The sequence below is a fragment of the Rhinopithecus roxellana genome, chromosome 1, assembly GCF_007565055.1.
Source record: "Rhinopithecus roxellana isolate Shanxi Qingling chromosome 1, ASM756505v1, whole genome shotgun sequence".
NCBI classification, from domain to species: Eukaryota; Metazoa; Chordata; class Mammalia; order Primates; family Cercopithecidae; genus Rhinopithecus; species Rhinopithecus roxellana.
This window is the reverse complement of record NC_044549.1, coordinates 87,881,819-87,906,892: the sequence shown is the minus strand read 5'-3', so window position 1 is coordinate 87,906,892 and position 25,074 is coordinate 87,881,819. Positions and strand designations below refer to the sequence as shown.

Here is a 25,074-nt window from a genome sequence, read left to right as displayed (position 1 = left end):
TTTAAGAGTTTTGGCTTGAGACTGGAGAAATGAGCACTCTCATTTACTGCTGATGGTATATATTATCTCTGAAAAGCAATATGATTATGAATTAAACATGTTAATTATTTATTAAAATAAATAGAACTCCATGTTAAACATGAAAAATTTGTACCTTGTGTATGATTGAAAATATTATATATACATCATCAGGACAATGAGGGCAAATAAAAGAAAAAAGGAAAATAGTTATTAATGAAAAAGTTATTGCAATAGTATTTTTGGAAGAGGGGATTGAGGATTAATGAGATGTAATTCTATTTGTAGAACAGAAAAAGCTACAACTGAAGCCCCTTTGGGGAGGGTAAGACTGCAGGGTAAGGGGTTTGTTTGTCTCTCGAGACTTGGGAGTATCAGGCACTACAGAGCTACAGGGCAAAATGCAGGAACATTGGGTGAAAGATGGTAAATAAGGAGACAAAGGCCAGTCCTATTTCTTTTTCTTCCAGGCAGGAAATGACAGTTTTCTTTAAAAAAAAAAAAAAAAAAAAAAAAAAAAAAAAAAAAAAAAAAAAAAAAAAAAAAGGCAGCATAGGGAATAGGTTCCAATATTGTCAACACCAAAATGGTAAAAGGTGGATAAGAGATGGCATGTTAAACCTGGAGATGGGGCTGGGAGGGAATGACTAAAAGTCAGTATAATAGAAATTGAAATGTTAAGACACTCTAGGAATCTTAAACTTCTACTCACAAAATGCTGGGAAGTAGGGGTATGTTATCCCAAGTAGAAAACAATTTTTCTGTAAAAATCTGATGCATATCTGGAAGTAGACTCTAGATATTGTTATAAAGAAGTCCTCTAATGGAATGGTCAATCTGATTCCCTGGCAACCCCATCAGTTGTCATGCACTGCCCATGGGCACAGAGCTTTTTACTGCCTTACTCATATGTGAATTGTCAGAAGACACTCATTATTGAGGAAAATCTCCATGGTCAAATAGAAAAATTAACAAGGAAAAGGAAATGTGTGGGGTGGAGCAGAGATAACATATGGAAAAAAACCAAAGTAATAAACACATTTAAATGAGAATGATCATATCTGTAATCAAGAACAAGATAATGAGAAAAAAATAACAAGAAACAGCTCTTATTAAAAATATGAAATGAAAATTACATTAGCATAAAGTGCAGAAAATTCTCTAGAAAGCAAAGCAACAAAAAGTTGGAAAATAAATAACAAGAAATGAAATTATTTTTCCTCTTATCAATAATCAACCCAGGAAGACCTATATCCAGCTAACATTTAGAGGAAAAAAAAATGTACAGAGAAAATAGAGTAAATCTTTAAATATTATTTTTAATAAATAAAAATCCAAAAAATTGAAAATACAAGTTTTCAAATTTAAAAACCCAGCTGCATAATGGGAGGAAAATCAAGCATGTCATGAAATATAAGATCCCTGTAAATAATGAGAATGTTTTAAAAGCTCTTCAAGAGAAAATGAGAAAACATGAAAAAAAATAAGAAACGATATTATTAACCTCTCAAGAGGCCAAAAAAAAAAAAAAAAAAAAAAGATGGATGATGGCACAATGGCTTCAAAATTCTGACAAAAAGACTTTAAAATTTTAATATTTACCACAGAAAGAATCCCAACACAAATAGAATTTGCATATTTGTTCAGTAGCTCTTTTAGATTTTTCCATCCACAATTAGAACCCTAAATTCCCTATAAGTTAAGAGTTCTGCAACTCATTAGTCACCACAGCTATTTGTTGTAAATCACTTCTTTACTAGGTATGATGCATTTATTAATAAAAATAAATATGATGCCACACTTTACCACCCTAACTACTAATTAAGGGTAGAGGCAGAATGAGAACATTTTTAGATGTAAAATATATGAACAAATTTTCCCTTAATTTACTCTTTAAAAAAAAAATGCTACAGGATATTCTCCAGCAAAATGAGGAAATAAATCAAGAATAAAATTCAGTTAGGGTCCGGAAAAAAAGGAAGTGGTAAAATAAAGAGATTGAGAGGAAGAAACTCTTCAAATGATAATAACTGATCAAGATTAAAACAGAATGATGGAGATTTCAGGAAGGAAGTATTCAGGAAAAACAAGGCAACTCAGATAATCTTATATATGAATATATGGAGAAAAGTGACAACAATAGAAAAAGTATTAAAGATAACCATCAAAGTATGATGATTGTCATATTAAGTCCAAAAAACAACAATATGTTTTCCAGAAAAACAACTACCATAGAAAACATACTTGATGCTGTAGTGCATCATATTTATATCATCACAATAATGTAAATAGTGATTTTTGTTAAAACCTGATAGAATATTATGACTATAGAAATAGAAATGTTATATTTAACATAAGAATTAGATATTTAAAATTAATAATTCAAAAATTGCAACATGTACACATTACGCAGATAAAACCAGAAGAAACAGTTTAAAGAGTTAAAGTAACTGCCAAAAGAGAACAGAACCAGAAAGTATGGTGAGATGGAACAGGAGATTAATGTTTTGCATCAAAAGTACTTTAGTCATATTTTGGTTTTTTTATGTATTATTTTCATAAAAATAGATCAAATATTTATGCTTTTGGCCTAGAGATACCACTTTGATAATGTATCCAAAAATGATCAAAGATGCTGTCAAAATGTTTGTTCATTACTGGGTTAACCTACATACAGAGCAATGGGAAACCGGTTAAAAAAAAATGACAATACACCCAAAGGATGAATTCTAGAGCAATTACAAATGTACTTAGTTTGATTTCCACAAGGTATCAAACTAGATACTACACATTAAAAAAGAAAATTAAAATTAAATACATGATAAAATATTTAATTCTCACAAAACAAAAGCTGGCCAAAAATTGCCTATATATGTGTATATATGCAGAGTTAAAAGCATAGAATCATATCAAGGCACAGAAAATATAGAATGACATAGAATTTTTATTAACAAGTTTGGGGAGGTGCTGATGAAGCTTGAAGAGGATAAAAAAGGTAGGGATAAGCCAAGTAAAACAGGAAAAGAAAGTCAAAACTGATACAAACACAAAAGTATGTTCAGTTTAATATATTAACATAAAATTTGGAGGTTATAAGAACATAATTAAAGCATTTAAAAGTACTCGTGATATGAAATGATTAATCTATAATATGAATTGCAAAAAATGATAAAATTCTCTGTGATCTTTATTCTGTTGGAGAAAATTTGTGTATGTATAAAAAACTTATTGCAAAAATTAAACTAGAAATTTATTAGCAGTTATCTCTGAGTGTTGGAACTGCAGGTTTTATAGAAGATTATTTAAAATTATTGTTTATGATTATTCTCCTTAACCTTTAATTTTTCTAGCAGACTGGGGGCAAAGTAAAATGTAACAGTTCCTTTTATTAAAAAAAAAAACAATAAAAAAATCTTTATTTCCCAGTGGATTTACAATGAACATGTGTTCCTTTTATAATTAGAATAAATTATTTCAGAAAAAGAATCCACTCTTGTCTAAAATCCAAATTATCAATACCCATGACTGATTTAGCACTTAGCTTTAAAATCTAGATATTAATGTCTTCTCCCTGCTATCGCTCTGACAAAGTACTTGAAGTTAATGTTCCAAGAAACCTCAAATTTTCCCATCTACAATGTAAATCTTCTGAAGAAAGAAATAATGTAACATTATGGGTTATCAGTACAATTCAGACACTGTGTTTAAGATGACGTTTTAGAAGAAATTTTTATATGCTGTTGGCTTTTAGTACTGTGCTCAAGAATAATTATTGTCATCACTATTATGAATGACAATATATAATAATGTTTAACACACAAGTCTAATGCAAAAAAAGGGCATAATTATTGAATGTCTTATATACAGTTTATATCCAAATATGAAAAACTCACACTACCTGCAAGTCAAGAGTATTATAACCAATTAGTTACCAGAACTATTTGCCGTACATCTTTTATGTGCCTTGTGTAATCTATTTAAAAATAAACATGAGGCCATATCTTATCAATGTATTACATATTTAGCAAAAGTGTAAAATAGGTGTTAAAAGGACTTATAAGATGAATAAGAAGGGTATTAGAAGATTTTTTTTTTAAGTACCAGAACAGAAAGAGTAATATTATGAAAACAAAATCTCATAGATACCTAAAATACAAAGTGAGGAAAAAATGCTTTAAAATAATTTTGTAAGGAGAGAAATAATACATTTCAGGGATGATCAGAATCGGGATCAGTTCTTCCAAACTGGAGAAGGGAATGCTTGAAATAGACCTTGAAGAAGAGACATAAGTTAGACAGATAAAGAGAGAAAAAACATCATGAGTAAAGACCATGATGGAGAAGTAATCAGAACAAATTGGAGGGTCAGAGTTATGCATTTTGGATGGAGAATTGGATAAATGTAGATGAGGCCTAAACTGTAAAAATAAGCCCACATATTGAATCACCACGAAGTTCAGGAAAAGAAGCTTATTGTTAAATTATTAAATATGAAGTATTAGGTTAGGAATTTCATTCACTTGTTCAATGCCATTTATTGAGCTTCTACTAAGTCCTGAGCCTCTGAGTTATTGAGAATACAAAAACAAGTCGAAAGAGGCATCATTTCTGTCCTAATGTTTACAAACTAGTGAAAAATACAGACATCAATTAAACAATCCAACAATAAAAATGACATCATTCACATAACAATGAAACTGAGTTAGTATGAAGAATTTTCCAAAGTGACATTGATCAGAAAAATCTTCCCTGAGAGGAAAGCACTAGAGATAGCATTGAGGTGATGAAGCGGGGAAGGAAATATGGGCCAGAGAGGGTGAAAGAATGCATGCAGAATTGGGAGGGAGATCATACCACAGCACTGTGCCTACAGTAGCAAAATGTGAGGGAATTTGGAATAGAATAAGACTAGAAAGGTGAAATAGCCAGATCACCCGAAAAAGAACTCTAAAGGATGTTCATTTTATTGGTAGGAGACTTGAAGCCCAAAGAACCTGGAAGGCAGTGGGAGGAACTTGCCCAAGGTCAGACAGTGCTCATTATCTAAGGAGCAAATAATCCTCATTTAAAACTTCAAAACTCTTTCCATTTAACAGCCCTGCCACCACACCTGTGGTCAGAGCTTTATACTAGGAGATGGATGGATTCACGGGCAGTGTCCAGAATACACAAAGCAGGGAGAGAGACAGGTTGGAGACCCTGGTGGTAAAGACACTGAAAAATTCAAGCAGGAATTTAAGGGTCTAGGCCATTAAACCTTTACACTGAATAAAAGATATCCACCTCAAAGTCAATGATATAATATTTTGAACTACTAGATAGACAAAGATTTAAAACACAAATAACTCTTTCACATCAATGGACATATAAATTGGCATGACTCCTCTGGGAGACAATATTTATATATTTTTAAGAAGGGACATATCTTTGTCTTAGAAATTTTTTAATAGAAATGTATTTTATAAATATGATATATATAAAGCATATTTGCATGTTATGTTTTATCACATTACAAATTTATATATTGCATAATACATTATAGATTAACATATTTTTCTATTTATATTTATACACACAGATTTGTGCAAAAGGAAGTTAATTACAGCATTATTTATAATTTCAATAGTCTGTAATCCAAATTAAATGTCAATAAGGGAGCAGTTAGATAAATTACAGTACCTATGTAAAATGAAATTCTGCCTGGCTATTGAAAAGACTGAATAGATGCATAGGTACTGATATTCAGTGATCTCCATGATAAAATGATAAACAAAATGCTGAACAGGAATACACATAATATGCTACCATTTGTGTAAAAACAAGCAGCACATCCCTCTAGCATATATACAGAATGTCTCCACAAGGATATATACGAAACTTTTAATTAGCTATTGTACCTGGAGAGAACTTGTTAGCTGTGGGACAAGATGGAAATTATACGTTTATTTTAAATTTTGTAATCAGGTTTATTTACTGTTTATTCTAAAAATAAAGATTATAAAAACAAATATTCTAAAAATTCTAAAAATGAGGACTGTGGACCAGGTTGGTCGTGATCAGAAAAAAAAGCAAGAGACATTTACATTGTGGAAACAAGTCAAAGCTTGCTTGTACGTGGCTTGGCCAAAAATACAAGGAACCAGGAAAAAAAGGAAGTCAAGATTACAAGCAGATTTTTGAGTCCAAGAAGGATCAAGGTCTGAAAAGAAAAAAGAAAACGTGGATTGGAGAATGTAGAGGTAGGACAAGTTTTTGATTTGAACATAGTGAAGTTAAGGCACTAGCAATAAAACTAGAATTTTAAGACATTTTCTTTTACATTAAGAGAACCATTCTTTGGATAAAAGTCTGTTATTAATATATTTGGAAAAAATGTTAAATAAAACACCTTTAAAAGATCTAGAGTTTTCTGTTTTTACAAATAATTGAATACTTATTTTGCTAACAGAGGGAAAATACGTGACCATAACATGCTACTACTATATGTGTTGGGGTAGAGGCAAGCACAGACTTTGCCGCTGTATGATTACAGCTTTGATCTTATGCTATCTTTTCCTGTCACAGCCAGCAGCCTAATCTTTCTCCTAAAGTTGCAACATGCATATTAACAAATGTCACCAGTTATTCTTACTTTATATCCTCGTCGTTGGCAAAAATCACAACGGCCCTGGAGTTGGGGGTGTCCAGGAGCTGTTTGATAATTCTATCAAAGTCAATGGTCCTGTCTTTGCGTTCCTGGGGGATTCTCACGGACTGGGCAATGCAGAGTCCACCTGTTTAAGAAAAGAAAACATAGTGTCAAGAATGTTTCCACAGAGATGTCAAAGCATCCAGGGAAGGTAGATGAGGAGATTCTGAATCCTGGATACACAATACTTCCTTGATGCTGTTGCTAAGCGAGGATGGCATAAGACATCATGCTGAGTCCTGAGATGTTGTTCATACCTAATGCACTTTCCATGGTATTGTGTGACATTCTCCTTATAGTACACTTACAAATATCTAATTATTCCCAGCAATACCAATGATATTACTTCAGAGGAGGTAGGTTTAGATAGGAAGAAAAAGTGGCTAGGTTGAAAAAGGTTTTTGAATTGAATACAATACCCCTTACTAACACTACGAAAAGGAAACTACAATAAAGAAATTGGAGCAGGTAAAGTTCTGTGTATCTCTGTGACTTTTGTGGTGTTTGCATTCCCAGAATTTTTTTTCCCTTTTCACCCATCTCTATTTTTAAAGATCAATTCCAGTGGAATAAATGGAATAAACTAAAACCAAGAACAACTATAGTAAATCATGGTAACAAACACTTATTGACAACATACGATGTGCCCAAGTCATCAAGTGTTTTACAGATGTTATCTCATTTATCTTCTCAAAAATCTGACAAAGTATTTAGTATTGCTCATTTTATGTTAGGGAAAGGGAGGAATAGAGATGTGTTAACTCCAAATTTGTCAGAGCCACTATGATATTCACTGGCATTATGAATTTCAAGATGTAGAAATACTCATCAGTTTACTAAGCAATGTGTGTACATCTTACTTCCCTGCTTCTTGCTTAGCAGCTGCTCTTCAATCTAGCATTTTATAAAACACACTTAAAAGCCAGTATCGATGAAAAGGATAGAGGAAATATTTACTGAAAAATCCTAATGGCCATGCAAGGGGCACAAGATCCAGGGACAGAGACAGGTAAAAAAAAAACTTAGTCTAGAGCAAGATGGCCGAATAGGAACAGCTCCAGTCTCCAACTCCCAGCGCGAGCGACACAGAAGACCGGTGATTTCTGCATTTTCAACTGAGGTACTGGGGTCATCTCACTGGGGAGTGCTGGACAATTGGTGCTGGTCAGCTGCTGCAGCCCGACCAGTGAGAGCTGAAGCAGGGCGAGGCACTGCCTCACATGGGAAGCACAAGGGGGAAGGGAATCCCTTTTCCTAGCCAGGGGAACTGAGACACACAACACCTGGAAAATCGGGTAATTCCCACCCCAATACTGTGCTTTAAGCAAACGGGCACACCACGAGATTATACCCACACCTGGCCGGGAGGGTCCCACGCCCACGGAGCCTCCCTCATTGCTAGCAAAGCAGTCTGCGATCTAACCGCAAGGCAGCAGCGAGGCTGGGGGAGGGGCGCCCACCATTGCTGAGGCTTAAGTAGGTAAACAAAGCCGCTGGGAGGCTCGAAGTGGGTGGAGCTCACAGCAGCTCAAGGAAACCTGCCTGTCTCTGTAGACTCCACCTCTGGGGACAGGGCACAGCTAAACAACAAAAGGGGAAGCAGCAGAGGCCTGTGCAGATGCGAACGACTCTGTCTGACAGCTTTGAAGAGAGCAGTGGATCTCCCAACACGGAGGTTGAGATCTGACAACGGACACACTGCCTGCTCAAGTGAGTCCCTGACCCCTGAGTAGCCTAACTGGGAGACATCCCCCACTAGGGGCAGTCTGACACCCCACACTTCACAGGGTGGAGTACACCCCTGAGAGGAAGATTCCAAAGAAAGAATCAGACAGGTACACTCGCTGTTCAGCAATATTCTATCTTCTGCAACCTCTGCTGCTGATACCCAGGCAAACGGTCTGGAGTGGACCTCAAGCAATCTCCAACAGACCTACAGCTGAGGGTTCTGACTATTAGAAGGAAAACTATCAAACAGGAAGAACACCTATACCAAAACCCCATCAGTACGTCACCATCATCAAAGACCAGAGGCAGATAAAACCACAAAGATGGGGAAGAAGCAGGGCAGAAAAGCTGGAAATTAAAAAAATAAGAGCACATCTCCCCCTGCAAAGGAGTGCAGCTCATCGCCAGCAATGGATCAAAGCTGGTCAGAGAATGACTTTGACGAGATGAGAGAAGAAGGCTTCAGTCCATCAGACTTCTCAGAGCTAAAGGAGGAATTACGTACCCAGCGCAAAGAAACTAAAAATCTTGAAAAAAGAGTGGAAGAATTGATAGCTAGAATAATTAATGCAGAGAAGGTCATAAATGAAATGACAGAGATGAAAAAACCATGACACGAGAAATACGGGACAAATCCACAAGCTTCAGTAACCAACTCGATTAACTGGAAGAAAGAGTATCAGTGATTGAGGATCAAATGAATGAAATGAAGTGAGAAGAGAAACCAAAAGAAAAAAGAAGAAAAAGAAATCAACAAAGCCTGCAAGAAGTATGGGATTATGTAAAAAGACCAAATCTACGTCTGATTGGGGTGCCTGAAAGTGAGGGGGAAAATGGAACCAAGTTGGAAAACACTCTTCAGGATATCATCCAGGAGAACTTCCCCAACCTAGTAGGGCAGGCCAACATTCAAATTCAGGAAATACAGAGAACGCCACAAAGATACTCTTCGAGAAGAGCAACTCCAAGACACATAATTGCCAGATTCACCAAAGTTGAAATGAAGGAAAAATCTTAAGGGCAGCCAGAGAGAAAGGTCGGGTTACCCACAAAGGGAAGCCCATCAGACTAACAGCAGACCTCTCGGCAGAAACTCTACAAGCCAGAAGAGAGTGGGGGCCAATATTCAACATTCTTAAAGAAAAGAATTTTCAACCCAGAATTTCATATACAGCCAAATTAAGCTTCATAAGTGAAGGAGAAATAAAATCCTTTACAGATAAGCAAATGCTTAGAGATTTTGTCACCACCAGGCCTCCCTTACAAGAGACCCTGAAGGAAGCCCTAAACAGGGAAAGGAACAACCGGTACCAGCCATTGCAAAAACATGTCAAAATGTAAAGACCATCGAGGCTAGGAAGAAACTGCATCAACTAACGAGCAAAATAAACAGTTAATATCATAATGCCAGGATCAAGTTCACACATAACAATATTCACCTTAAATGTTAATGGACTAAATGCTCCAATTAAAAGACACAGACTGGCAAACTGGATAAAGAGTCAAGACCCATCAGTCTGCTTATTCAGGAGACCCATCTCACATGCAGAGACATACATAGGCTCAAAATAAAGGGATGGAGGAAGATCTACCAAGCAAATGGAGAACAAAAAAAAGCAGGGGTTGCAATCCTAGTCTCTGATAAAATAGACTTTAAACCATCAAAGATCAAAAGAGACAAAGAAGGCCATTACATAATGGTAAAGGGACCAATTCAACAGGAAGAGCTAACTCTCCTAAATATATATGCACCCAATACAGGAGCACCCAAATTCATAAAGCAAGTCCTTAGAGACTTACAAAGAGATTTAGACTCCCATACAATAATAATGGGAGACTTCAACACTCCACTGTCAGCATTAGACAGATCAACGAGACAGAAAGTTAACAAGGATATCCAGGAATTGAACTCATCTCTGCACCAAGCGGACCTAATAGACATCTATAGAACTCTCCACCCCAAATCAACAGAATATACATTCTTCTCAGCACCACATCGCACTTATTCCAAAATTGACCATATAATTGGAAGTAAAGCACTCCTCAGCAAATGTAAAAGAACAGAAATTATAACAAACTGTCTCTCAGACCACAGTGCAGTCAAACTAGAACTCAGGACTAAGAAACTCAATCAAAACCACTCAACTACATGGAAACTGAACAACCTGCTCCTGAATGACTACTGGGTACATAACGAAATGAGGGCAGAAATAAAGATGTATCTTTGTTCTCATTGCTTTCAAAGAACAACATACCAGAATCTCTGGGACACATTTAAAGCAGTGTGTAGAGGGAAATTTATAGCACTAAATGCCCACAAGAGAAAGCTGGAAAGATCTAAAATTGACACTCTAACATCACAATTAAAAGAACTGGAGAAGGAAGAGCAAACACATTCAAAAGCTAGCAGAAGGCAAGAAATAACTAAGATCAGAGCAGAACTGAAGGAGATAGAGACACAAAAAACCCTCCAAAAAAATCAATGAATCCAGGAGTTGGTTTTTTGAAAAAAATCAACAAAATTGACAGACTGCTAGCAAGACTAATAAAGAAGAGAGAAGAATCAAATAGACGCAATAAAAAATGATAAAGGGGATATCACCACAGACCCCACAGAAATACAAACTACCATCAGACAATACTATAAACACCTCTACCCAAATCAAATAGAAAATCTAGAAGAAATGGATAATTTCCTGGACACTTACACTCTTCCAAGACTAAACCATGAAGAAGTTGAATCCCTGAATAGACCAATAGCAGGCTCTGAAATTGAGGCAATAATTAATAGCCTACCCACCAAAAAAAGTCCAGGACCAGATGGATTCACAGCTGAATTCTACCAGAGGTACAAGGAGGAGCTGGTACCATTCCTTCTGAAACTATTCCAATCAACTGAAAAAGAGGGAATCCTCCCTACCTCATTTTATGAGGCCAACATCATCCTGATACCAAAGCCTGGCAGAGACACAACAAAAAAAGAAAATTTTAGATCAATATCCCTGAAGAACATTGATGCAAAAATCCTCAATAAAATACTGGCAAACAGGATTCAGCAGCACATCAAAAAGCTTATCCACCATGATCAAGTGGGCTTCATCCCTGGGATGCAAGGCTGGTTCAACATTCGCAAATCAACAAACGTAATACAGCATATAAACAGAACCAAAGACAAGAACCACATGATTATCTCAATAGATGCAGAAAAGGCTTTGGACAAAATTCAACAGCCCTTCATGCTAAAAACGCTCAACAAATTCAGTATTGATGGAACGTACCTCAAAATAATAAGAGCTATTTATGACAAACCCACAGCCAATATCATAGTGAATGGGCAAAAACTGGAAGCATTCCCTTTGAAAACTGGCACAAGACAGGGATGCCCTCTCTCACCACTCCTATTCAACATAGTGTTGGAAGTTCAGGCTAGGGCAATCAGGCAAGAGAAAGAAATCAAGGGTATTCAGTAAGGAAAAGAAGAAGTCAAATTGTCCCTGTTTGCAGATGACATGATTGTATATTTAGAAAACCCCATTGTCTCAGCCCAAAATCTCCTTAAGCTGATAAGCAACTTCAGCAAAGTCTCAGGATACAAAATTAATGTGCAAAAATCACAAGCATTCTTATACACCAGTAACAGACAAACAGAGAGCCAAATCAGGAATGAACTTCCATTCACAATTGCTTCAAAGACAATAAAATACCTAGGAATCCAACTTACAAGGGATGTAAAGGACCTCTTCAAGGAGAACTACAAACCACTCCTCAGTGAAATAAAAGAGGACACAAACAAATGGAAGAACATACCATGCTCATGGATAGGAAGAATCAATATCGTGAAAATGGCCATACTGCCCAAGGTTATTTATAGATTCAACGCCATCCCCATCAAGCTACCAAAGAGTTTCTTCACAGAATTGGAAAAAACGGCTTTAAAGTTCATATGGAACCAAAAAACAGCCCGCATTGCCAAGACAAACCTAAGTCATAAGAACAAAGCTGGAGGCATCACGCTACCTGACTTCAAACTATACTACAAGGCTACAGTAACCAAAACAGCATGGTACTGGTACCAAAACAGAGATATAGACCAATGGAACAGAACAGAGTCCTCAGAAATCATACCACACATCTACAGCCATCTGATCTTTGACAAACCTGAGAGAAACAAGAAATGGGGAAAGGATTCCCTATTTAATAAATGGTGCTGGGAAAATTGGCTAGCCATAAGTAGAAAGCTGAAACTGGATCCTTTCCTTACTCCTTATACAAAAATTAATTCAAGATGGATTAGAGACTTCAATGTTAGACCTAATACCATAAAAACCCTCAAAGAAAACCTAGGTAGTACCATTCAGGACATAGGCATGGGCAAGGACTTCATGTCTAAAACACCAAAAGCAACGGCAGCAAAAGCCAAAATTGACAAATGGGATCTCATTAAACTAAAGAGCTTCTGCACAGCAAAAGAAACTACCATCAGAGTGAACAGGCAACCTACAGAATGGGAGAAAATTTTTGCAATCTTCTCATCTGACAAAGGGCTAATATCCAGAACCTACAAAGAACTCAAACAAATTTACAAGAAAAAAACAACCCCATCAAAAAGTGGGCAAGGTATATGAACAGACATTTCTCAAAAGAAGACATTCATACAGCCAACAGACACACGAAAAAATGCTCATCATCACTGGCCATCAGAGAAATGCAAATCAAAACCACAATGAGATACCATCTCACACCAGTTAGAATGGCAATCATTAAAAAGTCAGGAAACAACAGGTGTTGGAGAGGATGTGGGGAAATAGGAACACTTTTACACTGTTGGTGGGATTGTAAACTAGTTCAACCATTATGGAAAACAGTATGGCGATTCCTCAAGGATCTCGAACTAGATGTACCATATGACCCAGCCATCCCATTACTGGGTATATACCCAAAGGATCATAAATCATGCTGCTATAAAGACACATGCACATGTATGTTTATTGTGGCACTATTCACAATAGCAAAGACTTGGAATCAACCCAGATGTCCATCTGTGACAGACTGGATTAAGAAAATGTGGCACATATACACCATGGAATACTATGCAGCCATAAAAAAGGATGAGTTGGCGTCCTTTGTAGGGACATGGATGCAGCTGGAAACCATCATTCTTAGCAAACTATCACAAGAACAGAAAACCAAGCACCGCAGTTCTCACTCATAGGTGGGAACTGAACAATGAGATCACTTGGACTCGGGAAGGGGAACATCACACACCGGGGCCTATCACGGGGAGGGGGGAGGGGGGAGGGATTGCATTGGGAGTTATACCTGATGTAAATGACGAGTTGATGGGTGCAGCACACCAACATGGCACAAGTATATATATGTAACAAACCTGCACGTTATGCACATGTACCCTAGAACTTAAAGTATAATAATAATAAAACAAACAAACAAACATATAAACTCCCAACAAAACTATGAATCATCTTGACCTAATTGACAGCCCACACAACAAAAACACACTGATTCTTTTCAAGCACAAATGCAACATTTATGAAGATAGACCATATTTTGAGCCATACAAAAAACATTTTTAAAGCATAGAAATAATACAAAGTATTTTCTCAGAGTATAACAGAATCAAAGTAGAAATCAATAACAGGAAGATAACAGGAATATCTGCAAACACTTGGAGATTAAACAATATACTACCAAATAACCCATGGGTCAAAGAGAAGTGTCAAGGTAAATTTAAAAACATTTTGAGCTAAATATAAATGAAAGTACAATATATCAAAATTTGTAAGTTACAGCTAAAGCGGTGTTTAGATGGAAACATGGCATTATGTTTATATTAGAAAAGAAGAAACATCTAAAATCAGCAACTTAAACTTTCACTTTAAGAGAAAATAACTGAGTAAATACAAAAACCAAAATCAAAACCAAAACGAAACAAAACAAAACAAAAAAAAACCAGAAAGGACATAATAAAAGGTAAAGCAAAAAATCAATGAGTTTAAAAACAGAAATATAATAGAGAAAAACAATGAAATCAAAAGCTGCATTTTTAGCAGAGCATGATTGTGAAAATCTACAGATTTGCTACTCAAGAGACTGAGAAGGGAGAGTCACTTAAGCCCAGGAGTTGGAGACCAGTCTGGGCAACATAGCAAGATCCCAGCTCTTTTATTATTTTTTTTAAAGTTGCATTTTTTGAAAATATAAATAAAATTGATAGATATGAAATGAAGACTGAGACAAAAATGGAGAACTAACAAATGACCCTATTTAGGAATGAAAGAAGGGTAACCTTGATGATCTCATGGATATCCAAACACAATATGAGGATATTAGTAATAACTCTACATCAGTAAGTTCAGCTATGTAAACGATATGAAAGAATTCCTTTAAAGATACAAAATACCAAAACTGAATGCATAATAATCTGAAGAGTCCTATGTAAATTAAAAATGCCAAATTCGTCATTTAAAAATCTTTCAGAAAATAAAGATTCAGGCTCAGATGGTTGAACTGATGAATTCTATCAGTGAATGAATACATAAAACATAATCTACACCATCTCTTCCAGAGAATGGAAGAAGAGAGAACATAACTCATTTTGAGATCAGTATTACCTAATACCTAAACCAGGAAAAGATATTACCAAACAAAAATTACCAAAAAAAAAAAGTAACACAGACAATATTACTTGGAACATATTTGCAAATATTCTTAAAAATATTTTAACTAAACAAATCCAACAACACATTTTTAAAAAGATTAAGACTGAGTGAGTTTTATTCAAAGAACAAAAGGCTAATTTATTATTTGAAAAATCAATCATTATTTACATATTGTCAGACCAAATAAGAAAAAACATGAGCACCTTAATACATGCAGAGAAAGTACTTAACAAAATTATCTCTCTGTCTATATATATTTATAATAACAATAATAAACTCTGTAAACTATAATTAGAAGATAATTTCTTTAGCCCAAGAATAGGCATCTACAAAAAGCCTATAGCTAGCATCACATTTAATAGTAAGACACCACAAGGCAAAGTTGCCCTATCCTGTTCAATACTGTACTATAAACTCTTGCCAAAATGAGAGGGGGAGAAAGAAACAAACTATATACATGTTTCAAAGGAAAAAGTAAAATCAGTTCTATTTACATATGACATAGAAATCCCCCTCCCCCCCCCCAAAAAAAACTATCAAAAAATCTCCTAGAATAAGTTCCTTAAACAAGGTTGCAGGATATGAAACTCAATAAGCAACAGTCAATCATATGTTAGCAAGGAACTACTGGAATTTTACATTGAAATACAATGCCATTTAATAGTATCACCAAAAAACCAGTCCTACTTAGGCAACAAAATATGTACAAGGTCCATGTGCTGAAAACTATAAAACATGGCTAACATACATTTTTAAACATATAAGTAAATTCTTCCCAAATCTATAGATTCAATGCTATCTATATCAAACTTTCTGTAAATTTTTTTTTTATTTTTGTAGATTTCAACATCTAACTTAACATTTATATGGAAGGGCAAAGGAAATGCAATAGTCAAAACAATTCTGAAAAATAAAAAAATTGGAGACTCACACCACCTAAGTTTAAGACTTACTTTCAAGCTACAGGAATCAAGCAGTGTACAATGTTGGTAAAAAGTATTGATAGTTGAACAAAGGGAAGAAAATACAGCCTCAGAAGTACACCAACACAAATATAGTCAACTGATTGTTGGCTAACATGCAAAGGCAATCAAAGGAAAAAGAATAGTCTTTTCAACAAATGATGCCAAAATAATTGGATTTTCTTATGCAGAAATAATAAATCTTGCCTTATATCTTATACAGAAATTAACTCTAAATGGATAATAGACTCAAGTGTAAAATATAAAGCTAGAAAACTTTTAGAATAAAACAAAGGGAAAATCAATATGACCTTGGATTTGCCAATGAGTTTTTGAATATAATATCCAAAGCACAATCTACAAAGAAAAACAGGATACATTGGATTTTATGAAAATTTAAATCTTTTGTTCCGTGAAAGACAGCATTGAGAAAACGAAAGCACAAGTCAGAGACTTGGTTAAAAGTATATGTTTGATAAAAGAATGTATCCAGAATATATAAATAACTCTTAAACTCAGCAATAAAAACACAAACAATCAAACAAAATATCAGAATTCACACTTACAGAAGAGCTTGTGAAGCACATTTCTGATCCCCACTTCTAGAGATTCTTAGTCAGTTTGCGTCAAGCCTGTGAATTTGTAGTTGGAACAGCTTCCCAGGTGATGCTGATGCCGCTAGTTTAGGGCCCACACTGCTCTAGGTGAAACTGCTGCAGGTGGTCAGATTTTGAGACATATTCACCTGGGTGTCTCCATACTGGTTGTAGCCTACTCGGGTAGAAGTAAAATTTGTTCAATGATATTTTTGCCAAACATTTTTTGAGGAGCTCTTAGGAAGGTGGCATAGAGAAAAGGAAGGAAAGGGTAAATCATTGTGCTTTGTTATAAAGCTTACAATGGTACAGAGAGCCAGCAACAGATATATCCCTGGGCAATGGCGACTACAGTCTCAATACCATGATTCCTCCAAGTCTGGAAAGCATTATGGAGGATGGAGGGATGAAACCATCTGCAAACTGTCCTGGGACTCCTGGGGAGAAGAAATGGCTACATTATCATCTTCTCAGCAAGAGAAGGGGTATAACTTTGTATGGAAACCCAGCTTCCCATCAGGATTCAATTATAGCTGAGTGATTAAGCAAATTGGAGAAAACTCCATTTGGCAACATGTCTAGTAGAGAAGCAGTCTGCACACATAGATTGAGGGCTCACTCGGTGTACACTGGGGGAACTGACGTGCGGAGTTTCACGATTGCAGAATTGAGATGCTCATCCCCTCTTATAGGGAATTGCCCGCAGGTGAGCAAAATTAAACACCTCGACAGAAGAGATTGGCTATTAACATGGTAATGGGAATAAACCTGTTAGCAAAGCTAAAATATAAAACCGAAAGAAAACTGGAAAACGGAGAAAGAGAAATAAACATGCTGTTTTGATAATCAGTTCTTAGAAGGCTTGAATTGTACCTGCTGGAAAGACAATCCACCCCTTATTTGCCTCAGATCCATAAGAGAATGTGGTAGGTTTAAAAATACACTTATATTGTGAGTAGATGACATCAACATAAACATTGAAGCCATACCAAGAGTGTCACTGTGAGACAATAATGATGGTCCCATGTACCTACCAGCAAAAACTGGAATCGTGAACTGCACACACACATACACACACACATATCTGGTATCTGAATATCACTTAGCTTATTTCTCAGTAATGGTGATAATTCAGCACACTACATTCTCCTCGGACACACGGAAAATATAATTAGAGTTTGATGCTGCCAGTTGGTATTGCAATTGCCCAATTAATTCACACTTCTGTGGGGAGCCAACAAGTAGGGAGAACTGGAAAGTTTCATCGTAAATGTGGCAATTGAAGAGCCATAAGAGATAGGACAACTCCATTCACAGCACCTCAGCTTTCACTGAGAAAGTCTACTGTCAAAAGCTTAAGAGAGTGATACATACAAGAGAGATACATACAAGCCACTGATGTAATGAAAAGAATTTCAGAGTCCCAGAAATCAATCTGCTTCTTGATTCAGAGCTGAAAACTGGTCAGTTTTCTGTCTGCGCTTGGTAGCTAGCAATCTTTAACAGCAAGAAGAATCTCAGGAATCACACCACAGATACTTTCCAATAAAATACTTTTCTCTCCCAAATGATTATGAATTATTTTTGATCTAATAAGCAGAAACAACAGAAAACAATTTAAAGCCTGCAACTCAATCCTGAGAGAGCTGATACACAATACAGTTCTATTGATGATTCTATGATTTAGCTATCCCAATTTAATTTAGTAAATATTTGTTGAGACTATTATAATAAAAGCTCTTTTTTTTTTTTTTTTTTTTTGAGACCAAGTCTCACTCTTGTCCCCCAGGCTGGAGTGCAATGGCGCGATCTCAGCTCACTGCAAACTCCGCCTCCTGGGTTCAAGCAATTCTCCTGCCTCCGCCCCTTGAGTAGCTGGGATTACAGGCACACACCACCACGCCCGGCTAATTCTTGCATTTTTAGTAGAGATGGGGTTTCACTATGTTGGCCAGGCTGGTCTAGGACTCCTGACCTCAGGTGATCCACCCGCCTTGGCCTCCCAAAAGTGCTGGGATTACAGGTGTGAGCCACCGCGCCCAGCCTCAATGGTGTTTGTTTGTTTGTTTGTTTTTAAAGAAGTAATACATCGAAGCAGAAGAAGCCTTAGAATACCCACATCTACATATGGAGAAACTGAGATCCAAAGAGTTTAACAGAGATAATATTAATCATAGTTGAAGGAGTGGGTCTCATGAGTTCTGTCTGTGTGTTGATGCTATTCTAAGTACTTATCTATTAACACATTCAATGATTATACCGCCTTATAAGTAAGTGGGGAGAAAAAAAGAGGCATTCTGAAATTAAATACCTCACCTCAAATCACAACTGAATGGCAGAGTAGTACTGAAGTTTTAATCTTTCAATACTTTAAGCTAAATGACAAGATAGTGATCTGTCCTCACATACTCCACAGATTAAGAGAACACATATTATTAAAGGAGATAAAGATACATATAACACGTCTTATTAGAGGAATCATCAAAGGTTTTATAAAAGAAATTCAATTTCAAATGAGTTGTTACATGTCTGTGAAAGGAAGGATACTTAATGGAGGGAAGAGAGGGGTTAACTTTGAAAGGTCAAGGTGGTTGTGAATAAGCCTGTCCAACCCTCCCGCATTAGTGTTTTCATGCTGCTGATAAAAACATACCCAAGACTGGGTCATTTATCAAGAAAAAGAGCTTTAATGAACTCACAGTTCCACATGGCTGGGGAGGCCTCACAATCATGGCAGAAGGCAGAAAGCACATATTATTACATGGCAGCACACAAAAGAAAACATGAGAACCAAGCGAAATGGATTTCCCTTTAAAAACCATCAGATCTCCTGAGACTTATTCACCACCACCAGAACAGTATGGGGGAACTGCCCTCATGATTCAGTTATCTCCCACTGGGGCCCTCCCACAGCATGTGGGAATTATGGGAGCTACAATTCAAGAGGAGATTTGGGTGGGAACACAGTCAAACCATATCACCTCCATTTCCCCTCCCATCTTTGCTGAGAGATTCCTGGTTTTAGGGTGGTGAGGTATCCAGTCCCATACAACCGCTCATCACTGATCACAGTCAACAGGGGTCAAGTATGTTTCCCAATCTCCCAGCCTCTTTTCAACTACAAATAATCACGTGACCCACAAAAGAGGGAGAAATTTCCTAGAGTCAGTTCTGGGAAAAGTTTTACTCCCATGGTAAAAATACACGGGGGGGGCGGGGGGGGGTGGAGAGAGAGAGAGAGAGAGAGAGAGAGAGAGAGAGAAAGCTGGCATGACTTTTCCTCTAACCCTGTATATATTATGATGTCTGCACTATTACTGTCCTCTTGGCACCACTAGGACACAGCAAAAGGATGACCAACTCCTTAAAACTGGTAAACCAGAAAAAGAGAAAGAACCAGAGTCCCTGACGTCATGCATCATTGAACAGAATAAATACTGTTAGCCCCCACCTACTTCCTGATATGAGAGAAAATGAAACACCTTTTCGTGTCAACTCGCAGCAGTCAGTTTTCTCTCATTTTCAACTGAACATAGTCCTAAATGATCTTTACCTCAAAACAGTCCAAGCTCAGTATAGAAGAGAAAATTCCTGAATATTAAAAAAAAAAAAAGTCAAGAAAATTACAAAGCTAAAGAGTCCCAAGGAATCACTGCCGCAGTGAGGATGCTGGGAAGAGGGTGTGGCTGGCACCTGCATGGATTTGTGGACAAGATTGTTAGGTGAGAGAGGGAAACAGAGTGGAACAGTGTAAATGGCCACAAAGAAATTGGAAAGAGCACCTGGGGGTGGGGAGGGGTGGACAAAGATTTTGGTGATAGAGGCATTGAGAGTTAAGAGTACAGGGTTCTTGATCTTTCTTAGCCTCTAGCTCTCTGTGTGATCTTTGACACATCCATACCCCTTTCTGGATTGCCAAGGGAGAGAGAGGAAAGAAAGAAGGCAGGAAGCAAGGACAGATGAACACCCCCAAAAGTGTTCAGCTGCCACAATGTAGGGAACAGTTTGGGGAACAGATAGATAAGCATGGTTGCAGTAAAGTATAATAAAAAGCAGAGGTTAGGCTGGTGGGGTTGGGGTGGAAGTACACAAGACTTCCTAAGACAAACCACAGGAAACTGAACACTTAGATAAAAAACTCTCTGTTCCCTGCCAGTGAGGACCACACCTCTCATTCTGAGCAGAATGCATGTTTTATCTGCACATGCTAATGAGAAATGAATCCATCATATCTTTCAGCCAAGAAATGTTGAACAGCAAGTCTCTATAAAATGTATTCAGGAATTTTATCATTTTATCTCAGGCAATATTTTGCCTGAGAAATATCTGCATTATACTTGAGGACATGCTGAGGTTTAAAGCAATCTTGGACACAGCTATATGTATGCTAGCTGACTTAACCTTAAAATCTGGGAACTAAAACAACACTTAGAACAACGCTTCCTGTAATCCCAGCACTTTGGGAGGCCGAGACGGGCGGATCACGAGGTCAGGAGATCGAGACCATCCTGGCTAACACGGTGAAACCCCGTTTCTACTAAAAAATACAAAAAACTAGCCGGGCGAGGTGGCGGGCACCTGTAGTCCCAGCTACTCAGGAGGCTGAGGCAGGAGAATGGCGTAAACCCGGGAGGCGGAGCTTACAGTGAGCTGAGATCCGGCCACTGCACTCCAGCCCGGGAGACAGAGTAAAACTCCGTCTCAAAAAATAAATAAATAAATAAATAAATAAATAAATAAATAAATAAATAAATAGAAAGAAAGAAAGAAAAACGCTTCCATTTTACAGATGGTGAAATTGTTCCAGAAAGGGGAAATGATTGAGAAACTGCATCACAGCTGAGGCTGCAATTAAGTTTTACTGATTTCTGATGTCATACTCCTTTACTTTGTGTTGATACTTTGTGATACTTTCTTTGCCATTTTTAGATTCATGTATTCATTTAAAAATATTTATTAACTTTCATATTTCAGGCATTCTTTTAGTTGCTATGAGGGGAATATAGAACTTAACATAAGATACAAAGATCTCGCTCTCACAGGAATATATACTAATAAGACAACTTTTTAAATTATTTTTATTTTTTTATTATACTTTAAGTTCTAGGGTACATGTACACAATGTGCAGGTTTGTTACATATGTATACATGTGCCTTGTTGGTGTACTGCACCCATGAACTCGTCATTTACATTAGGTATATCTCCTAATGCTGTCCCTCCCCCCTCCCCCAACCCCACGACAGGCCTCCGTGTGTGATGCTCCCCTTCCTGTGTCCAAGTGTTCTCATTGTTCAATTCCCACTTATGAGTGAGAACATGCGACAATTGGGTTTTTGTCCCTGTGATAGTTTGCTTAGAATGATGGTTTCCAGCTTCATCCATGTCCCTACAAAGGACATGAACTCATCTTTTTTATGGCTGCATAGTATGCCATGGTGTATGTGTGCCACATTTTCTTAATCCAGTCTATCACTGATGGACATCTGGGTTGGTTCCAAGTCTTTGGGTTGGTTCCAAGTCACTATTGTGAATAGTGCCGCAATAAACATATGTGTGCATGTGTCTTTATAGCAGCATGATTTATAATCTTTTGGGTATATACCCAGTAATGGGATGGCTGAGTCAAATGGTATTTCTAGTTCTAGATCCTTGAGGAATTGCCACACTGTCTTCCACAATGGTTGAACCAGTTTACTTTTCTTTTTAATTCCCTTTCGAGACTATAATGACCTCTGCAAATGATCTAAGCTTAGATGACCAACAAAATCCCAATAAGGAACATCACATTTTTTTCAACAGCTGGTATCTTGGCAGGTCATGAGTGGGTTAATCAAGTTTGTGCTCCAATTCAAGAAGTCTTTGGAAAGCAAGCTATTCCTTTCCCTGAACAAGAACTAAAAATTGGTTGATTTTTTTACAGTCACTGGTTTTCCCTGTGATTTGAACAGGCTTGGCAGTCAGAATCAATTGTCACTGGTCTCCAAGCAGATTCTCTGTAAGAATGTCCCACTATTCATCCCTGGACAATAAAAAGGAAGTCAATTCATGAGGTTAAAACATGGCAGGTATTTACAAGTGACAGTTCTCATTTCTTCAGTCTCACCTGGATGTATATGGGGAAAAAGAAGCAGGCATTTTTATTATTCATTTTAAGTCATTAAAATTAGGGGATAATAGGATAACATGTCCATGTGGGAGTCATCCAGAAAACTTCAAATCAATGGGATTTTAGAGCAGGCATATACGTACACTATTTCATTACACTTCTAAGACAGTGGTTCTCAGGATATGATCGGACCTTTGTGAATTTTCTAGTAATCTGTGTGTACATTTCTTACAGTACTATACTATAGTAGTTTTTAAAATTATCTGTATACTACTACTTTCCATTAATAATTTAATAAGTACTTGTGTCATTCTTCATTGCATCTTTCACTAAAGTCATATCTCTCCCCAATAATAACTGCTTTTATTGGTTCCAAAGCATTTTTAATGCCTCCATTCTTATGTGAACACTGCCACATAATACCAGAGATGGACATAAGTGGGGTTATGGGTCCACTTTACAGATGAGATGACTGGAGCTTGGAACATAGATTTGTCCAATGCTACATAGCTAAACGCAGGACCAGGGCAAAAATTGAGAAACATGACCCTTGTCTAGAGCTATGTTCCTACCAGTTCTTATACATTCTGATAGGATTTCCTTCACTTCCTACCCCTCACTCTTTCCTGCATCACGTTCCTATCAATGAGTAAAACAGAATAAATGGAAAGCTTGTAACTCCAGTGTGGTCTTCTAAATGGCAAAAAAATAAAAATAAAAAATAAAAAATAAAATAATAATCAATAACTCCTTTGTAATAGCATCTTTTCATTTGGTGATTTAGTGCCAGATATTTTACCCCAACTCATCCAGACAAACAAATACATCTCCCTTTGTATATCCTTAAAGGAGAATGATTGAGTCTTTGTCCTGTCAATAGGAATGGGCATAACATATATTCAGATCTCTAGGCTTGTTACATATGGTAAATGTAATGTTTAAATACACAGAATTTAACTTTGCAAAGAAATATAAAGAAAACACGACTGTCATATGATTATACTATCAATTTGGATAATAGCTTGCCACATTACATATCAAAATTAGAGTTATAAAACATGATTAGTCTTCATTGAATCGGGGACCTCTGAATGCTAAATGATAAATTGAGCTTTAAGAATTGTGCTATTTTTCAGCATCTTTATCTGCAGCTCTTGCTCGCCTTACCTTTAGTGTCTCTGCTAAGATATATTAGTCCTGCAGCAAACTATTACCTCTCTTAAGACTAGAAAGAGTACACATATCAATTAGAGCATTTTTTTAATGTGAGATTTATCATTGTAAGGAAACCTTGCTATTTATCAGTATGTATGTCCCAAAGCAAATAAGTGGAAACAAATAAATCCAGCTTTTAGTGACTTAAAAAAATGTGTCACTCTCATCATTTTTCAGAAAGCCCCGAGAAAATTATTCCCTTTCTTACTTAGGAGTGAAATATTTAAGACTTTTATCAGTTATGCTTCTTAAGTACAATAGGTAAACAAAGATGCTAGTTAACATCACATTCTTCATCTTTGTGTTCAAAGCAGATGACTTTGGGTAAAAGCTTCCCAAGTCCCAGAAGATCAATTGAGTTGTTAACAAGAGAAGGCAAAGAGTTCATTGAGTTTTCTAAGTGTATGAAATAAAACAAGACATTTGAAGCCGATTCTCCATCTTCCAATTTACCGGTCTTCTCTTGAAGTCTTGCTCACCCTCTTTATTTTCTTTAGAGAATTCCAACAGAAGTCAAGTCACAAAAGGGGCTGCCAAGCTTAAGAATTCAATACTTAGGTTCTTAGGTCATACCTGAGAGTTTGAAAGATTTATCTGCAGTAAATGTCTCCAGATGAGGTTAGTACACTTATTTGCAAAATAGATGTGAGCTTACTGGCAGAATTATTCTGAAAATAGCTTTATTTATCTCTATCTATGGGATCAACCATGCCAGTTTTAGGGGTAGAAGGGGAGCAATTTTTCTGTCCAGGAATCAGGAAACAGATTCAGCTACAGCCATTGCTCAAGTAATTTACCCAAAACTGTGCCCGATAAAGCCAAAGTCCTATCTAAGATGATGCTAACTGTTCATTTTAAGCCAATGTAACATTATTTTTGCCACAGGATTTGCAAATATATTTGTCTTTTGTGGCATATTCAATGCTATTATGTTTTGATGATAGAAATGAAAGATTTTTCATTCCGAAAAACAGAGTGTACTCAAAAGAGGAATAAATAAAATCTTACCTTTAATGACCTCAATATAAATTTGATCAACCATTTGCGACAGTCTTAAAAAAAGAGAGGAAGAGACATGCATGC

The 25,074-nt window shown here is 36.6% G+C and overlaps 1 protein-coding gene across 2 annotated transcripts in view; it reads right to left on the bottom strand.

Annotated features, from left to right (window-relative positions):
• The window catches only part of GRM7 (glutamate metabotropic receptor 7), a 923,309-nt gene that overhangs the window by 453,592 nt on the left and 444,643 nt on the right, over nucleotides 1-25,074 (bottom strand). For both annotated transcript variants that reach the window (XM_030938287.1, XM_030938284.1), the window contains exon 3: nucleotides 6,650-6,791. In XM_030938287.1, coding sequence (XP_030794147.1) covers nucleotides 6,650-6,791 — 142 coding nt within the window. The remainder of the gene's footprint in view (nucleotides 1-6,649; nucleotides 6,792-25,074) is intronic.